Source organism: Clinocottus analis, unplaced genomic scaffold (assembly GCF_023055335.1).
Source record: "Clinocottus analis isolate CAN_PGR_092001 unplaced genomic scaffold, fCliAna1.0.p SCAF_39, whole genome shotgun sequence".
NCBI classification, from domain to species: Eukaryota; Metazoa; Chordata; class Actinopteri; order Perciformes; family Cottidae; genus Clinocottus; species Clinocottus analis.
This window is the reverse complement of record NW_027176142.1, coordinates 521,101-538,888: the sequence shown is the minus strand read 5'-3', so window position 1 is coordinate 538,888 and position 17,788 is coordinate 521,101. Positions and strand designations below refer to the sequence as shown.

At 44.0% G+C, this 17,788-nt stretch overlaps 1 protein-coding gene across 3 annotated transcripts; it reads left to right on the top strand.

Annotated features, from left to right (window-relative positions):
• The first annotated feature begins 1,025 nt into the window (after nucleotides 1-1,025).
• Nucleotides 1,026-17,132, top strand: acss2 (acyl-CoA synthetase short chain family member 2). Of its 3 annotated transcripts, none has more exons than XM_068596687.1 (19): nucleotides 1,026-1,812; nucleotides 2,943-3,138; nucleotides 6,424-6,515; nucleotides 6,644-6,747; nucleotides 6,831-6,903; nucleotides 8,024-8,099; nucleotides 8,416-8,527; nucleotides 9,236-9,277; nucleotides 10,403-10,540; nucleotides 10,985-11,155; nucleotides 11,529-11,662; nucleotides 11,745-11,877; nucleotides 12,074-12,130; nucleotides 12,543-12,623; nucleotides 12,726-12,834; nucleotides 13,269-13,337; nucleotides 13,576-13,752; nucleotides 14,332-14,406; nucleotides 15,203-17,132. In XM_068596687.1, the coding sequence occupies exons 1-19, from the start codon at nucleotides 1,686-1,688 to the stop codon at nucleotides 15,328-15,330; spliced, it is 2,094 nt and encodes a 697-aa protein (XP_068452788.1). In that variant the 5' UTR covers nucleotides 1,026-1,685; the 3' UTR covers nucleotides 15,331-17,132. The 3 variants fall into 3 exon arrangements, with proteins under 3 accessions (XP_068452788.1, XP_068452787.1, XP_068452789.1); XM_068596686.1 differs by having other exon boundaries at nucleotides 9,233-9,277; XM_068596688.1 differs by lacking the exon at nucleotides 9,236-9,277.
• The last annotated feature ends 656 nt before the right edge of the window (nucleotides 17,133-17,788 follow it).

Below are 17,788 nucleotides of genomic sequence, written 5' to 3'. Positions count from 1 at the left end.
CCTCCAAGCTCCAGAGCTGTGCCATCAGAAATGACCAGAGGAGCTTTCATAGGTTCAAAAGGTACACAGATCCAGTACCAATACCACAATGTAATGATACTCTCACTCTGGAAAAAGCCAAGTATAACTGTATTATCAGTAAAATGACCTTAAAGTATAAAATGTACTCGTCCAGCAGTCAGAAGTTGAAGTGTATCGCCCCCTGCTGTTCGTCAGACCAAACTGTTTAAACCTCAAATCAAACAGTGCACCGCTCTTGTCCGTGGAGGCAGTGTTGCAACAAACTGAGGCTGCAAGAGCAACTGACAGTTTTCTTAAGAAGTAGATTAACTTAATTAAACATTTGTTTCTATTTATTTTTAACTGAACAAACTGCATCATAGATCATTTGGTCCAGTTCTTAAAAAAGGAAACAACAAACATGTAAAACATCAATAAATAAGCAATTAAAAGATACAACTGAATGTAAAAGTTAATTTGGCATTATTCGGGAGATTTTGGTTATCTATATATTGTTTTTCTTTCAAATTCAACAAGCTTCATTATAGAATGTAATACTACAACACACACTCAAACTTACACAAGCTCACACACACACGCTCACATTTTTAGGATTGCAACAAATGGTCATTTTATCAATTAGCAACTTCTTTTGATAGCCATCAGTCAAAAGCAGTAAAATAATTGATTACATGACTGCAAATGTAAGGACATCTCCAAATGAATAGAAACACTAATAATAATAATAATAATAATAATAATAATAATAATAATTATAATACAACAATCGGATAGCCAACATATGAATGTATTTATTTCCCCTTTATCAATAACCTTCCGCACTTGAACGCAGCGGGGGTCGCGGTGACTTTGTTTTACGGAGTTTACGGTGAGTACGTGAAGGCGCCGAGAGCTCTGATTGGCTGCTGCTCGGGGCCGAAGCGAACCATACAGAGTTCAGCGTTCAGTCAAAACAAGGAGAAGAAGAAGAAGCGCCAGCAGCAGCAGAAGCAGCAGCAGAAGAAGAAGCAGCAGCAGCAGCAGCAGCAGCAGCAGTCGACTGTCACCGCTGGGACAAAAACAGTTCACCTCCTTTCTCCCGGACAGCACGAAACACACTCTTCTGACTGAAAGCAAGCTTTCAATGTAATTGAATTAAATAATTAAAACATATTACGTCTTTACAGCTGAAACAGATGCGCCTTGTCTTCCTCTTCTGTTGGCGTGAGCTAGCTTAGCCTGTTAGCTTAGCAGTTAGCAGGACACCCACCCACCCGCGCGTGCAGGAATTAACTATCAGGAGCGGAAATATCCACCTGGAGCTGCACCGGAACTGACCCGGACTCAACTTCACAACTGTCCCGGATCGGGTTGAGTCCAAACGCGGATTTTGAACTGACACTTTCCACATAACGGCAACAGCAAGAATCCTGCAGAACAAGGAAGTGTGAATTAACTTTGCAGCTAGCTAGCACAAAGCGAAGCCCTGCAGCCGCATCGCTTCGTCGTGCTGCTTCTGCAGCAGAAAGAGGGTCCTCGCAGCCTCCTCTCCGGTATTGATTATTGGTAAAGCAAAAGTAGATATCTCCATCGCTGTAACACGAAGCCAGTCGGATTGCGTGTTCTGCTCCGACGTCTATCAGTTAACATTAATAACTTGGCAAAGAGTCGAACACGTTGCAGACATGATTCCCGATAAAGTGCCGAAGGAAGACGTCTTCCACGGGTCCGAGGAGCTGAAGAAGACGGCTCACATCCCCAGCTTCGACAAATACAAAGAGCTCTACTTGCAGTCCATAGAGAGTCCTGATGGTAAGCCCACGTTATCCTACTAAAACCTAAGGGGTCGAAAGGAACTATGCACATTTACTCAAGCAACATTTTGAGGTACTTATTTATTTGGAGTATTTCCATTTTCTGGAATAAAACAGTTTATTGATACAGTATTTTGTCTTGTAAAGTATGACATTTGACTCACGGTTACCTGCAGACCTGCACTGAAGGGTTTACAATGCATTCTGGAAATGAAGCAGCAACGTGACCTTTGGCTGTTTGTACTAAACTTAGCAGGATATTCTGCACCTGGGCAGCTATTGTTAAACAAGCAGCTGTTTACATCATTTCCTTGATAGTTTGGAGACTGTGTGAAGGACCTCAGATGCAATCAAACAAGTTCCTCCTGCATGTGGAATCTGGCTTTAGGGTGGATCTGTTTGAATCAGGACACACAAGTTTATTAATTTATTACACACCAGAGTTATGTCATAGTGAAATAATGATGTTGGGTTATTGTGATTTGCACTAATGTAACTTACAACATATGCTGGCCTTAATAATAATCTCACAAAAGGAACTTTATTGGGAAGTTACAGCAAGATGATAATGTGACAATTTATAATCCCCCTTAATGAATGGTAAACTCATGGTTTGACATTTTAATAAAACACACACACATGTAGCATAAGAGATGATGAAGCAGGAAATGACCAGCAGAGCTTATTAACAGCTAAAGAAAAATGACATTGTAAATAAAAAATGCTGTCTCTTGACAAAACAAACTGACATTGTGATTTCACTAAATGTGTATGCGGTTGATTTATCCTTGGAAACACTTTATAATAACCAGTATTAATAAATGGTAAATTCATAGTAAGTTCAACTTTTTTTAATAGTTATTTGACTTTAACCAAACAATAACAATGGTAATTCATAGTATTTCCTTTTTATTATAGTAAATAGTTTATGGATTTGGTTGGAAAACTTTTGGAAATGGTTTCAACTCCCGTTAAATGTTAAACTTTGCAGCTATAATAAAAACAACTCATTAGTATAGTTTTCACAAATGTATCTGAGCGTCTTCCAGCTGGGATTCAAGAACACATTAAGAACATATTCATTATTTCTTGTCGGTCTCTATAATCCGTTTTGTTTGTGTCCTGCAGAGTTCTGGGGCGACATTGCCAAAGATTTCTTTTGGAAGACCAAACACACGGGCCAGTTCCTCGACTACAACTTCGATGTGACGAAAGGAGAAATATTCATCAAGTGTATGGAAGGAGCTTCCACCAACATCTGCTACAACGTCCTCGACCGCAACGTCCACGAGAGGAAGCTCGGCGAAAACGTGGCCTTCTACTGGTGAGTGTGTGTGTGTGTGTGTGTGTGTGTGTTAGTGAGAGAGTGAGAGTGTGTGTTAGTGAGAGTGAGTTAGTGACGCGCATCATTAACTAGTGTTGGCACTTCAATGCTACGCTAGTTTCTGTAGCTACGCTGAATGTACCCGCATGCTGCTTTGGCTCGATGGCGATCAAAGAAGTTTGCGATCAATTTTCTGAGTAATTGATAACTTGTCTAATCATTGCAATTCTTATATTGTGTGTGAATGAGTCAAGTATAAGAGAAAGTGTGTTTTAAAGTGTGTTGTTGATCTAGCTAGTGTATTTGCATGTGTGTGTTCTTTGTGAGGTCGCCTTTGCAAACACATTAACAGGACTGAATACCAACAGATTGAATGAATGGAGCTGCTGTCAACCTCTCCTTTTGTCTCTCTCTCTCTCTCTCTCTCTCTCTCTCTCTCTCTCTCTCTCTCTCTCTCTCTCTCTCTCTCTCTCTCTTCTCATTAATTCCTCTGTTTTTCCCTCCATCTTTGTCCCTGGGCTGTAATAAAGACTACACTCAGTACTGTGCGTGTTCCAGTTCGTCGTGCCTGGTCGCTCTTCTCTGTCTGCAACATTACTCCTTTTCATGTTCTTCTCTCCGGCCCTTTCATCCTCTTTTGTCCCTCCTCTTCCTCATTCTGTCTCCTGCCTCCGGTCCGATGTGTCCTGATGTGAATGCTGAAGCAACAGAGAGGAATGCGGTCGAATCCACGCAGAGCTTTTTAGAGCCAGTTGGAGAGGATGAGGAAAGCGTGATTTTAAAGTAGAAGTGGAGCCAGATAGCGTTTCACCTGCAGGAAACCTCTCACAGTTAGTGAGGCGGCAACAATTATTGAAAGATCCCTTTCTCTAGAAAATGGGAGATATAATAAGTTTCCTTGGGTTAGATATTGAATGTGGATTTGCTCCAGAAGGTTGTGTGAGTGCTTTTAGTGGTCAAACGACTATAAAAAGCAAGTTTAACTCAACACAGCCTTCAGGTGGGAAGTGCGACCGGTTCCTGACATGTGAAGGACTGCACAGTCGTACACGCTGAAGTATTTATTGATCGACAGAGCATCTTTGTCTGAAACAAAGTTGACACTGTTTTGACTCCAGAGGATGTTCAATGGAAAGTAAAACCTTCCATCAGCAGCAGAGTTACTCGTTCCTTTGAGAGAAATTAATAAGCGTGCAGGCAGCTTCCTCCAGTCGTGTTGCTTTGTCTCTTAATGTTCCTTTCTTAAATGAAAAACTGCCCTCGTGCAGCTGAGGGGGAACAGTCTCATGTGTTCCTTCAGTTTGATCGTCCAACATGCTGGTTTTTATTTTTACTGATGTCCTCATACAAAAGAACGTGTGTTTGTCCTCATTGGTCCCTGACATTTAAACCCACTGTGTTGAAAACAGGTTTTACTGTTGTGTATTTATAGGTGTGGGCGTGTGTGTGTCAGGGTGTGTGTGTGTGCTTTTAAATTTGGATGTGCTATTATCGCTCTGAACGTTTCCAGATAGGAAAGCTGAGCAAAGAAACATGTCTGATGACCTTTAGTGAAGTGTTTTGTTCTGAGCATGCAGAACATGTTTCATAGTCAGGAATTAATCCAGACACTCAAAATACTAATTTTAATTTATCTGAGCAACGAGCCAAAATGCAAAGATATAAATGTTTAAATAACATTTACAAGCAGAAGTTCATAGCATCTTAAAATAACATAAATCATAATCGGAAAAGTAAATTATGTTCTGATCGTTGGCTGCTGTCGGCAGTTTGTAGCAAATCTTTGATCTTTGATCGTGTTTGGTGTCGGTTCGCTGTGAGAAATGACCTTGAGCTTCTTATCAGACGTGATTGTCAGACGCTGTGTGAGCTTTGAGAGCAGAGAGCAGGTCGTCTGTACAGGATGAACAATGATGACGGGAAGGAGAGAGATTAGATAATCTCTTCAAGGAATATCTTCTTTGATCTTATCTGATCACACTAGAATATATATCTGGTTTTCCTGCTTCAGTCTTCTGCTCCAGTGAAGTCACTCAGTCTTTCCTGTTAGTTTGAGGCTGTGATTGGATTTCAAACAAGACTAAAAATATATAATAAAAAAACATGTTAGCGACTCTCTTAAAGTTGTAGTGCTCAGTGTGTGTGTTTGTGTGTTTGTGTGTTTGTGCGTGCATGTGCAGTCTGACATCAGCTGTCAGTGCCAAGCGGGTCACAAAGACCTTTCAGCCACACACACACAGACACACACACAGACACACACACACACACACACACACACACACAATGTACACTATTGACGGCCTCCTCTGAGGCGGCAGTGTGTTGGTGTTTGTGGAAAATGTTTTAACGTCGGTTCAAGCTGTAAGAAATCTGCACTCGTTGCTGCTGAAAGATATTTTGCAATCAGTATTTTGTTGAACTCTGTTCCACAGAGACGTTGCACATTAGAAATGTAAACAGTGTAAATAAGATGGACAACGAGGTGCTCAAGAGGAGGGAACCAGACTCTTCATGATATCATTTCATTTATATAACTATATTTAAAAGAGAGTACACTCCGGCTCTTTCCTCACATCTCTGTCATGTTTTCAGTAGACTGATGATGCTGAGAGACGAGACTCAAGAGCACGACTGTAATTTAATTATCTGGAGAGCCAGAGCTGTCACAACCGCTCTCCAAACAACGCTATTAATCTACAAGCCTTTCTCCTAGTGTGTGTGTGTGTGTGTGTGTGTGTGTGTGTGTGTGTGTGTGTGTGTGTGTGTGTGTGTCCTTGAATGATGCTTTTGCAAGCATGCAGTTCCTCAAACACTCAGGATGATACTCTGTTGTGGAAAGGAGGGAAGTTGAGATGTTTCACAACTGGACTGAAGTGCTTTGAGGAGGAAGAGGAGGAAGAGGAGGAGGAGGAGTTTAGATGTTTGAGTTATTTTGTTGTAATTGCTCTTTTTGAGTGCGGTGTGGTTAAAGTGACACAAGTGACTGCTTTGCGTGTCCACATTGTTGATGTTGGGTCCATATTGTGATATGAGACTCGATATTGTAAAACAGTGTGAGGATTCTGCTGGTTTTAAACCTGCATTACAGTAAAGTGATGTAATTATTCGCCTATTTGCCTTCATCACGTCATTTTATCCACATTAGTGATGATTATTTACCGGATTTCTTATTTTGTAAAAGCAACAATGACATCACAGCCCTACATGGACCCTCGAGTGGAGCGGCATCAGTCACGGCAAGATGTTTGCTCACTCGTCCGTCTGCATGTCTTCTTGTTGTTTCAGGGAAGGCAACGAGCCCGGTGACGAGCTGGCGGTGACCTACAGAGAGCTGCTGCAGAGCGTCTGTCAGTTTGCCAACGTCTTGAAGTCTCAGGGTACGTTAACGCGACGCTCAGCCCACCGGTTCTGTAGTCGGACGAAGATCTGTCTTCTTCCAGTGAAGTCCGTTCAGTTCCCTGCTGCGTTGATGTTTACTCGATCCTTCTGTGCCTCCTGTCTGCAGGCGTGAAGAAGGGCGACAGAGTGTCCATCTACATGCCCATGGTGGTGGAGCTGGTGGTGGCCATGTTGGCCTGCGTCCGCATTGGAGCCGTTCACTCCATCGTGGTGAGTCAGAGTTATTGAAGAATGACGGGAGGTTTGAGATCAAATCTAGATGTTTATACCTTTTTGTGCGTTGCTGTTTGCAGTTTGCAGGCTTTTCTGCTGAGTCGCTGTGTGAGAGGATCGTGGACTCGCAGTGTTCGCTGCTCATCACAGCAGGTGGGTTCAGGCCGAGGACACGAATCAACGTGGCTGAATCTGTTGTCAACGAGTTCTTCATCAAGCTGCTTTTGGATGAGTGAGGTTCAAACCTCACAAAGCTTCTTCCTGGCCGGTTTGGCTCCTGGTGGCCGGTTTGGCTCCTGGTGGCCGGTTTGGCTCCTGGTGGCCGGTTTGGCTCCTGGTGGCCGGTTTGGCTCCTCGTGGCCGGTTTGGCTCCTCGTGGCTGGTTTGGCTCCTGGTGGCCGGTTTGGCTCCTCGTGGCTGGTTTGGCTCCTGGTGGCCGGTTTGGCTCCTGGTGGCTGGTTTGGCTCCTGGTGGCCGGTTTGGCTCCTCGTGGCTGGTTTGGCTCCTGGTGGCCGGTTTGGCTCCTCGTGGCTGGTTTGGCTCCTGGTGGCTGGTTTGGCTCCTGGTGGCTGGTTTGGCTCCTGGTGGCCGGTTTGGCTCCTGGTGGCCGGTTTGGCTCCTGGTGGCTGGTTTGGCTCCTGGTGGCTGGTTTGGCTCCTGGTGGCTGGTTTGGCTCCTGGTGGCCGGTTTGGCTCCTGGTGGCTGGTTTGGCTCTTAGTGGCTCATAGTGACTGAAGCCTCTCCGGCTCCTCGGCTGGTGACGCTGAGTCGTTCACACGAGCGGCTGAAGGTTCTGCTGAAGCGAGCTGCTGAGCAGTAATCAAAGTCTCTTTTGCTGGATTAGGGTCCTGGGTTATGAAGGTGTTAATCTGCTGGCTTCATAGTCCTGTAAGCGGATCAGCGAGTCTTTCATTGTGACCAGCACGGTAGTCAAAGACTTTTAGTAGCTTGTAAAGGAAGTAATGAACGGTGGAACGGAGCTCTCTTAGCCAATCGGTGTCTTTGAGGTTTACAACGTAGTTGATAAGGTTTAGTTTCAACTACCCATGATGCAGTTGGAGAAGATCAAGCGTTGCCTCGCTGCCGACACAACGCTGCTGCAGGCCGCATTGCATCATCAGCGAAATGTACTTCAGGATACTTTGAATCATATTTGCTCAAACTGTCACTATATATATTTATTTATTTATTTATTTATTTATTATTCTTATTTTTCTCTCTCCATCGTCCACCACTCTTTGTTCACCTATTTTTTTACGTCTCATTTGTTCAGATGGTTTCTATCGAGGAGATAAGCTGATCAACCTGAAGGTATTAGCAGACGAAGCGCTGCAGAAATGCAGAGACAAGTAAGCTACACACACACACACACACACACACACACACACACACACACACACACACACACACACACACACACACACACCCTCATTGACATCAACCATTATCATGTTTTACTGAACTCTTTCTGTACAATTACACAAACGTGTAATTTGTTATTATTTATTTGTATATTGAAACATTTTGAAGCTACTGATACAGATTGAAAGCCTTTCATAACGGCGTTAGGACCCGTAGAGGAGCCACAGAGCACACTGAACATTGAGATGCACATCTTGCTCACCATGAGATGGTAATGATGACCGTGTGCATGTCTCCGTGCAGAGGTTTCTCTATTCAGAGGTGTATCATGCTGAAACACCTGTCCAGAGAAGCAGAAGAGACTCCTCTGGGCTCTCAGTCTCCTCCTGCCAAGCGGTTCTGCCCCGACCTGCAGGTAAACATCAATAAAACCCAAAACGTTCCGGGCATGAGTCCCTGCAGCGCCATGTTGACCGGCTCTGGTTGTACTGACTCATTACATCATGCACGCCCATCACGCTGTGTTTGTTATTTGTGTTTATTGAAGTTCATATTCTCTCCAAGATGACATCATTGCTTTGCTTCTCCAACGTTTGAGACGTGTAAATAATACTGGTTTACTTTGTGTACTTTAAAGGGAAAGAAGGAGTGGTGATATTCTGTATTTCTCTTAATAAATCCCGTGAGAGGACCAAAACACATCAATGAACTGATGTAAAAACACACACTGATGTCTGGAGACGCTGCTGCAGGAGTCTGGCACATTGTTTTTGGCTTTTCATGGGTTTTGTGAACAAGAAGACAAACACAGAGTAGATCTCCTCTCCTTAAAGTCTCATTTCATTCATCTTCCTGCACACAGTTAAAGTTCAGAGGTATCTGCGTCTGACTTGTGTTGTTCAGGTGAAAACTCACTTGTGTTTCTCTGGTTTGTTATTGTGGAGCTGCTAAAACTTCAACCTGAGGGGAAGTCATGGACCTGTTTTTCTTTCAGTTTTGTGTTGTGTTTAATTTGTTTTTTTTAAATAACCGCTCTCCCTCATTAACGTCTCCGTACTCCTCCTCCTCTTCCTCCTCCTCTTCCTCCTCCTCCTCTTCCTCCCTCCTCCCTCCCGTCCAGCAGCAGAAACAAGAGAGAGTAAAGAAAACTCATCCGGTGCCGCAGGTATTTGTGTTCCTCTAAAGCCCCATAACACCGTTTCATTTTTCATTTTCAAACAGATTTTTTACCCACAAATAGAATTTTCAAACCACTGCTGCAGGGTAAAAACCATAAAGATCTTTATGAAGTACTTTATGACTTTAAATCTATGATTCTATATTCATCTGATATTAAGAAACGGTTATGCTGATTTATAGTTTTTACCCGGCGACAGCAGTCGGTTGTTCCAGTGCAGACGATTCAGATTACGTTTGAAAACATGGAAGCAAATATTTTCTAATTTAGAAACACATGAATTTGTCATTTCTGATATCTGCTGACGAAACAAGTTTATTTACATTTAGATGTAAAACCTTTAACTCTAATCGCATCCGAGATTTAGAAATTACATTGCAAATGTGACATATTGAGACTTTTATCACAGAAGAATCTGCAACATGAAGTAAAGACGAGAGGGAAGATGTTGCTTCTGTTGTCAGATGTTTTCTGGATTGTCTAATTTAACTGGAATAGAATGAAAATTCTCTGTGCGCTTTGGTTTTGTATTAACGATGTTTTTCTCTTTGTGTATCTGAGCTTTATGTTTTATAGGCATTATGGGATGTATTGAGATCTGGGTCGACCGTCTGCTTGAAAGGAGCTCACTTCTTTGTTTTTAATACTTTCAGTTAAATACAAGTCATTCACATTTCAAGTAACTGGGGAGATTTTTCTCTTTCACTCGACGTGGAGTTATCTTTCGGTTCAGATATTTTTCTGTTTGCATCAGAAGGTGACCCAGCTCTGAAACAAGAGAAAGAAAACTTCCCTGTTTAACTTTTCTAACTGTTTGTTTTATTCTCTGTAACTCCGTCACAGCTTCTTGTTCTGCACTCACACTAACGTTCACTTTTGTTGAGTGTTTTAGATCCTAGGTTGTTTCTGATGTTTAGAAACTCTTTGACCGACTTGACTGATACCTGGGCTTGACTTGTCGTGTGTGTGTGTGTCTGTCTGCGTGTGTGTGTGTGTGTGTGTGTGTGTGTGTGTGTGTGTGTGTGTGTGTGTGTGTGTGTGTGTGTGTGTGTGTGTGTGTCTGTCTGCGTGTGTGTGTGTGTCTGTCTGCGTGTGTCTGTGTGTGTGTCTCAGGTCCCGTGGAACCCCGAGGTGGACTTGTGTTGGCACACTCTGGTCCGAGGAGCTTCAGACGAATGTGAACCCGAGTGGTGCGACTCTGAAGATCCGCTCTTCATCCTCTACACCAGCGGCTCGACCGGGAAACCGAAGGTAGGAGGAGGAGACGACTGGGCGACAGGGCGAGGAGATGAGGAGACGAGGGGGCGAGAGAACAAGGGGGCAACGGGGCGAGAGTCGGTGGTTCGATGCCTGCAGAGACTCGCTCCCATGCCTCGTCCCGTCAGCCCAAACAGGAAGAAACAGACACAGCGTGTTCAGACGCCGCACACTTCAACACTCACATTCATGATAATAAGGATCTTATTATGGTCCAAGATGCTCTCCAGGTGAACTGTCAGAGCTCAAACATGCAGTGAATGATCATCATGTCTGAATGTCATGTTGGAGCATCCAAAGTATTTGTTTACTTCCAACAACATCAACGAATCGTCTTTTTTATTCCAATCTGCGACTTTAAAGCTGTTGATTTGCTTCTTGCCTCTTTAATCTGCTCGTTCTTAATCCTCGTTGCTTGATTACTTCTCTGGTCTGCAGGGAGTTCTCCACACCGTCAGCGGCTACATGCTCTACACCGCCACCACCTTCAAGCTGGTGTTCGACCACCAGCCCGACGACGTCTACTGGTGCACGGCGGACATCGGCTGGATCACCGGACACTCGTACATCGCCTACGGCCCGCTGGCCAACGGGGCCTCCAGCGTCCTGGTGAGTACCGACGGGGACGGGGTCGCTCTGCTTCCTGACATTTTATAAGCCAAAGGATCACCAGCTGCAGATTGAATTAATACATGTGATAATTATTATTAAGCCGAAAAAAAGGATGTTTAAAATGACATGTTTGAAGTTCCAGGATTAAGTCAAAGTCAGTTTTATTTGTCACTTCTTCCATCTGTGCAAACATACAGAAGACTTGAAATGGTGTTTCTGTCTGACATGAAGTGAGAAGTAATGTGATAACGTGCAAAAAACAGTTAAAAAGTAAAAATAGAACATGTAAGTCTGAAATGTGACGTCACATTCTCTGTTTTACTGTGTCTGTTGATGTAGTTTTTGTATTTAAGGCACTGTCTGTGTTTAGTTCGAGGGCCTGCCGACGTACCCGGATGTGAGCCGCATGTGGGAGATTGTGGACAAATATCACGTGACCAAGTTCTACACGGCGCCGACGGCCATCCGGCTGCTGATGAAGTACGGCAGAGAGCCGGTGCACAAGTGAGTCTGACGTGATGCTGCTCGTTGCTGCCAGATGATGCATGTCCTTCTGTCTCTGCAGTGAATCTCGTTCTCTCTGCAGGTATAAACGAGACTCTCTGAAGGTTTTAGGGACGGTGGGCGAGCCCATCAACCCCGAGGCCTGGCACTGGTACTACACGGTGGTGGGAGATAAGAGATGTCCTGTGGTTGACACCTTCTGGCAGACAGAAACTGTAAGTTAAACCACGTTTTGCACAAACTGAACTGCAACAGACAAATGATCCCAGATGTTAAACTTTATTTGGAACGACCTCGCGCAGGAGCAGTGACTGCAGCTCCTGCAGCTTCCAGCAGGAGGCAGCGCAGCTCAGTTTACTCTCCATGTGGGGGAACACAACATTTCTCACTGGATGTTTTCTGGTCTTTCAGGGTGGACATGTGTTGACTCCTCTGCCTGCAGCCACGCCCATGAAACCTGGATCTGCTGTGAGTGAACGATGCACAAAATACACACTGACACGGAGAGGCAACGCAAATGTAGCAGCATGCAGACACGAAGCTGCTTTCACAGCTCTTTTCAGACATTTAAACTTTAAAGAGGAAAATTATAAAATCTTAACATGTATAAAAGTTACATTTTCAATAAAAATTCTAAATATAGTCATAAAAAAACAATACAATTTCTTAACACAACATTAAAATGTAACCAAAGCTGAGTTTTAAGCTGCTTTTAAAGGTGGTCAGAGTTGCTTCTTTAACGCTGACCACCGAGAAAAGTGGATGTAGTGAGTCATCTTTGCAAATATAACATCTTTGATGTGTCCTGTTGAACATACATCGTTGACATCTTAGGAAAAATGTAATATACAGTGAAGAAATCAACCTTTCTGTTCTCCAGACGTTCCCGTTCTTCGGCGTGGTGCCGGCCATCTTGAACGAGTCGGGGGAGGAGCTGGAGGGGCCGAGTGAGGGATACCTGGTTCGGACCATTCTCACCACCTCGTATAGAAGATGTTTCGCTCTTTTGATCTTTTGACTCGTCATGCGCGTTGATCCGCTGCTGCTTCTTCCTCTGAAACAGGTCTTCAAGCAGCCGTGGCCCGGCGTGATGAGGACGGTGTTCGGCAACCAGCAGCGGTTTGAAACCACCTACTTCAAGAAGTTCCCTGGATACTACGTCACCGGAGACGGTGAGAGAGCGCCGGCCCGGTGGCGGAAACTGTAGTGAAGCGTCTGAGCTCTCCATCGTTGTGCTGTGATCGTGAGGATCCCTCAGAGCTGGAAGTTTTATTTGAATCATGGACTGTGGATCCAATCTTAAGATTCCTGATGCGTCAACTTCAGGAGATCAGAGAGTTTACGACCTGCAGCTGCTATCCTCAGAGCGCTGATGTTTTAATGAGCACAGTTAGAAAACATGTTCTGTAGTATAAAACATGCTAAATGTCATCTAAACGGAGATGAGGAGGATTTCAGACACTTATTTTGTTCATTCTCTCTCTGTGTTTTCCTTTATTTTCCTTTATTGTTTAACTCCTGTCACAACCCGTTCGTGCTGCTGCTGACTTTGTTTGCACAGATGTGAGTTGACAACAGTTTGAAATGTGAACGTTTTGATGTCCAGGTTGCCGCAGAGACAAAGACGGGTACTACTGGATCACGGGGCGCATCGACGACATGCTGAACGTCTCTGGTGAGACTCACAGCTTTCCTCTTTCAAATGACCAACACGAGGTTTAACTGCCTTCTCTCAGGTCACCTTCCTGTTTCAAGGTATGCTCCTCCATGCTGCTGTGGAACGTGAGTGAAGAGCAGAGCTTCTCAGGGAGAAAGCAAACCAGACGGCGCTTCACCTCCAAGAGGAAACAACAACATGTGTTTTCTTCTCTCGTGTTCCTGATGGACCTCCCGTCTGTCTGGTTCCCCGTCAGGTCACCTGCTGAGCACGGCGGAGGTGGAGTCGGCTCTGGTGGAGCACGAGGCCGTCGCAGAGGCCGCCGTGGTGGGCCGACCTCACCCCGTGAAGGGAGAGAGCCTCTACTGCTTCGTCACGCTCAACGACGGACTGACCTACAGCCGGACGCTGGAGGCGGAGCTTAAGAAACAAGGTCGGTGAAGAGTCCCTCAAAGGAGTCTTTGGTGAAGGAGTCTTTGGTGAAGGAGTCTTTGGTGAAGGAGTCTTTGGTGGAGGAGTCGTTGGTGGAGGAGTCTTTGGTGGAGGAGTCTTTGGTGGAGGAGTCTTTGGTGGAGGAGTCTTTGGTGGAGGAGTCTTTGGTGGAGGAGTCTATGGTGGAGGAGTCTATGGTGGAGGGGTCTATGGTGGAGGGGTCTATGGTGGAGGGGTCTATGGTGGAGGGGTCTATGGTGGAGGGGTCTATGGTGGAGGGGTCTATGGTGGAGGGGTCTATGGTGGAGGAGTCTATGGTGGAGGAGTCTATGGTGGAGGAGTCTATGGTGGAGGAGTCTATGGTGGAGGAGTCTTTTTGGTGACGGAGTCTTTGGTGACGGAGTCTTCATGGGCCAGCAGACGTCTCCAATGAAACTCCCAGAAAAAGGAGGAACTCTATCCGATCAGTCTGGATCTGATCACACACGATGATGATGAAACATAGTGAAACCTGGTTTCTGTGACTCTTCATGAAAGTCAGATTCTGATGTTAATAATTCTTTTTCTTCGGGGTTCACAGTGCGCGAGAAGATCGGTGCCATCGCAACACCGGACTACATCCAGAACGCTCCAGGACTCCCCAAGACCAGATCTGGTACAGAACATTTAAATGATCCCAATCCTGTGTTTTAGTTTCAGCTGGGTGTGTGTGTTAGACGCGTGTGTGTGTGTTAGACGTGTGTGTGTTAGACGTGTGTGTGTGTGTGTGTGTGTGTGTGTGTGTGTGTGTGTGTGTGTGTGTGTGTGTGTGTGTGTGTGTGTGTGTGTGTGTGTGTGTGTGTGTGTGTGTTAGACGTGTGTGTGTCCTGTTGCTGTTTCAAAGAAAACAATGCAAACGTCTCTAAAAGCTACTGAAAAGTGTACAGCTGTGGTTCAGCTGAGGGGCCCTCTAGTGGGGCGCGCAGGTATTACAGGTTTGTTCTTTAATATATATATATATATATATATATATATATATATATATATATATATATATATATATATATATAAATATATAAATATATATATATATATATATATATATAAAAATATATATATTATTATTATTATTATTAAAGAAATAATTCATTGCAAAACAGGTTATTTGCAGCTACAATAGGTCTTTTTTGCCAAATATTAGTTAATTTTTTGCACATGTATAACTTTATTTGCATTGTTCTAACAACGTGATTGCACATGTTGTTAGTTCTTGTCAGATGGAGCGATCGGGTTTACTTGAAAAAGATTCATATTTTCTTTAATCTATTTGAAGAACAGCAGACGAGTCACACAAAGTTTGACCATTTTGTTAAAATGTTTTTCTTCCTCCAAAGTGACAGAAAAGGTGTCCAAGTCAAAGTGTTGCTCATGTAAAACGTACCTCAGCATCATCACCTCTCCGCTGCTTGCAGGTAAGATCATGCGCCGGGTGTTGCGCAAGATCGCCTGCGACGAGCGAGACCTGGGCGACATCTCCACGCTGGCCGACTCGTCCGTGGTGGAGCAGCTTTTCCAGAACAGATGCAGCGCGGCCGTGTGACGCCTGCAGGATCCTCGCAGGAGGCTTCGACTGCAGCCGCACGACCAGCGGCCACAAACACACCCATGGGAGAAGAGGAGGATGAGGAGGATGAAGAATCATCCCATGAACTTGGTTTTGTCCAACAAACAACCTTTAGCTCCTGATGAGTTTGGCCCACTGTCCTTTAACGTAAGAAAGATCCTCAGCAGAGACACAACATGCGTCTGGTTGCTGGTGTGTTCACGCTCGCGGAGACGCAACAGCAGCAACAAAATATAACACGTACGTCAGTTTGTTGATTTAAAGCAGAGCTGAGCATTAGTGTGAGAGCAGCGAGAAGAGTCCTGCAGAGGAAGAGCAGAGTCACACTTCCTCTGGTTTCATACCCGTGTTTCAGCAACATGCTGCTCCACAGCAACATGTTCTACAGCAAGTTGCTGTGGAGCAACGTGTTGCTGTGGAGCAACGTGTTGCTGAGCAGCAACGTGTTGCTCCACAGCAACGTGCCGCTGAACAGCAACACGTTGCTCCACAGCAACACGTTGCTCCACAGCTCAGTAAAGTCTTCAGTCGTTGTGTTGATGCTCTGAGTCGTCGTTGCGTTAGTTTCCTTGTGGTTGACGTGTCTCTACACTGGAAAGAGGCTTCCTGTAACTTCCTGTCTCCTCACTCGCTGCCATAGTACTTCTGTACACTGATTATTAAGCTCAATATTTCTTCTTTTAATTTGTAATACCATTTTCTAAAATATATGTTGATTTGCGTCTTTTTTCCCTTTTTAATCTATCGGATTTTTTACATTGGAATATTTTGTCTGCTTGTAATTTCTCTCTCTGTTTGCATTGAAGTTGCTCTTCATGTCTTGTTGTCTGCGTGAGCTCGATTCCTCTGAAGCCTCAAACAGCTGAAGCTCTGATGCTGAAACAACAAAACAGGTTTTAATTCAATCTTAAATTTAAATTCACAGTTCACCTGATATCAAAATCATATCTGTCCTGTTAGAGTCTCGATCGGATGCTCGCTTCCTCGTGTTTCATCGTTAAGTCAGACTTTCCTTTGGTTATTATACGTAAACTTCTGTCATCAAGCACTGAACTGATGGGGTCTGGATCATGAAACGGTACGAGAGTGAACTCTCTGAGGTTCAGACTGCACTGCTTTGTTTTGACAGCTCTACATCTGGGACGGCCGTGAAGCATAAGGTGGTAATCTATGTGGTTATTATGGTCTGTCCGCATATTCCATGAAAAGACCAAAACCATCAATGTTTTCTCCCTCGTTTCAAGATGTTCTCACTTCCTGTCGGCTTCAAGCCGTCATTGTTGGTTTAAATCTTTTTGTAGGATTCACTAAGAAACATAAGAACATCTGTAACAACCTGGACTTCCTCCTTCCTTTAGTTGTTGTTTTAAAGAATTTTAACGAGAAAAGGTTTGACTTTTCCAAACAAAAGTCTTCTTTGATTCATTCTTCCTGTAATCAGATTAAATAATCCTTTGGGGCTTGAAAGGTTCCCGTCATGCTTCACGCTGCACGCCGGGATTTGTGGGAATAATTTGGGCGATCAGCTCTTCATACGTTTTAATTTCCTGCCGTTTGTGTGTAAATGTGCCAACGTTGACGGCGTGGCCGGGTGTAAAAAGCTAATAATTTTATCTAATGTTCAGGAAGAAAAGGTGCGGCTGCTTATTTGATTTATAATGTTTATTTCTGCTTGTACGATGACTCTGAAAGATCATCCTGATGTTTTCTCTGTTCTTCCTCAGCTGTCTGTTATGATTTGTGCGTATCAAAGTGTATGACAGTAAATGAACATGACTACTGCCTCATCCTGTCGCTGCTCCTTCAAAACAACTTCCCATCAGTGTTTACTGGGTTTCTGCAGAAGTGTTGAAAGGTCAATCACTCAACCACCTGCACACTTAGATAGATAGATAGATAGATAGATAGATAGATAGATAGATAGATAATTACTTCATTGATCCCCAAAGGGAAACTCAAGACTTCATGTTTCACACCATGTGTCACTGTAAGTGTTTCATATGTACATCAAGATACTTTCAGCCATATTGCCCAGAGAAACATTTACATTTTACTCTCATGATTTCTATATTGTGCAGACTATAATAAGTTCGTAACATTTCCGGTATAAAATCTGTTCGAATCCCTCATACGCGCGTACATTTTCAAAGCAGGTGTTGTCTCAAGCACACCTGCTGCCACGGCCTCATTAGCATCAGGTGTGCTGGAGGTGGACGCGTCTAATACCTGGAATAACTGTGTCAGACAAGAATCGTCCAAAGAGTTCAGAGAAGAGACGTTTACACAAAACAAGGTGAAATAAATACAAAATCCATTTTAAATTACTATCCATTCAAAATTCATTTAATAACATACATATTCAATAAAATATAAGTATGTTCATGAACTGAATTTTATTTATTAAATCAGACACTCGCACAGCGCTGTGTTACAT

Excerpts from the sequence above, each read along its gene's own strand:
- acss2 (XM_068596686.1), top strand. The coding sequence starts at position 1,686 with ATGATTCCCGATAAAGTGCCGAAGGAAGACGTCTTCCACGGGTCCGAG. Across the intron at positions 3,139-6,423 it reads GAAAACGTGGCCTTCTACTG|GGAAGGCAACGAGCCCGGTG; the intron begins GTGAGTGTGTGT and ends TTGTTGTTTCAG. Across the intron at positions 13,338-13,575 it reads CGACATGCTGAACGTCTCTG|GTCACCTGCTGAGCACGGCG; the intron begins GTGAGACTCACA and ends GTTCCCCGTCAG.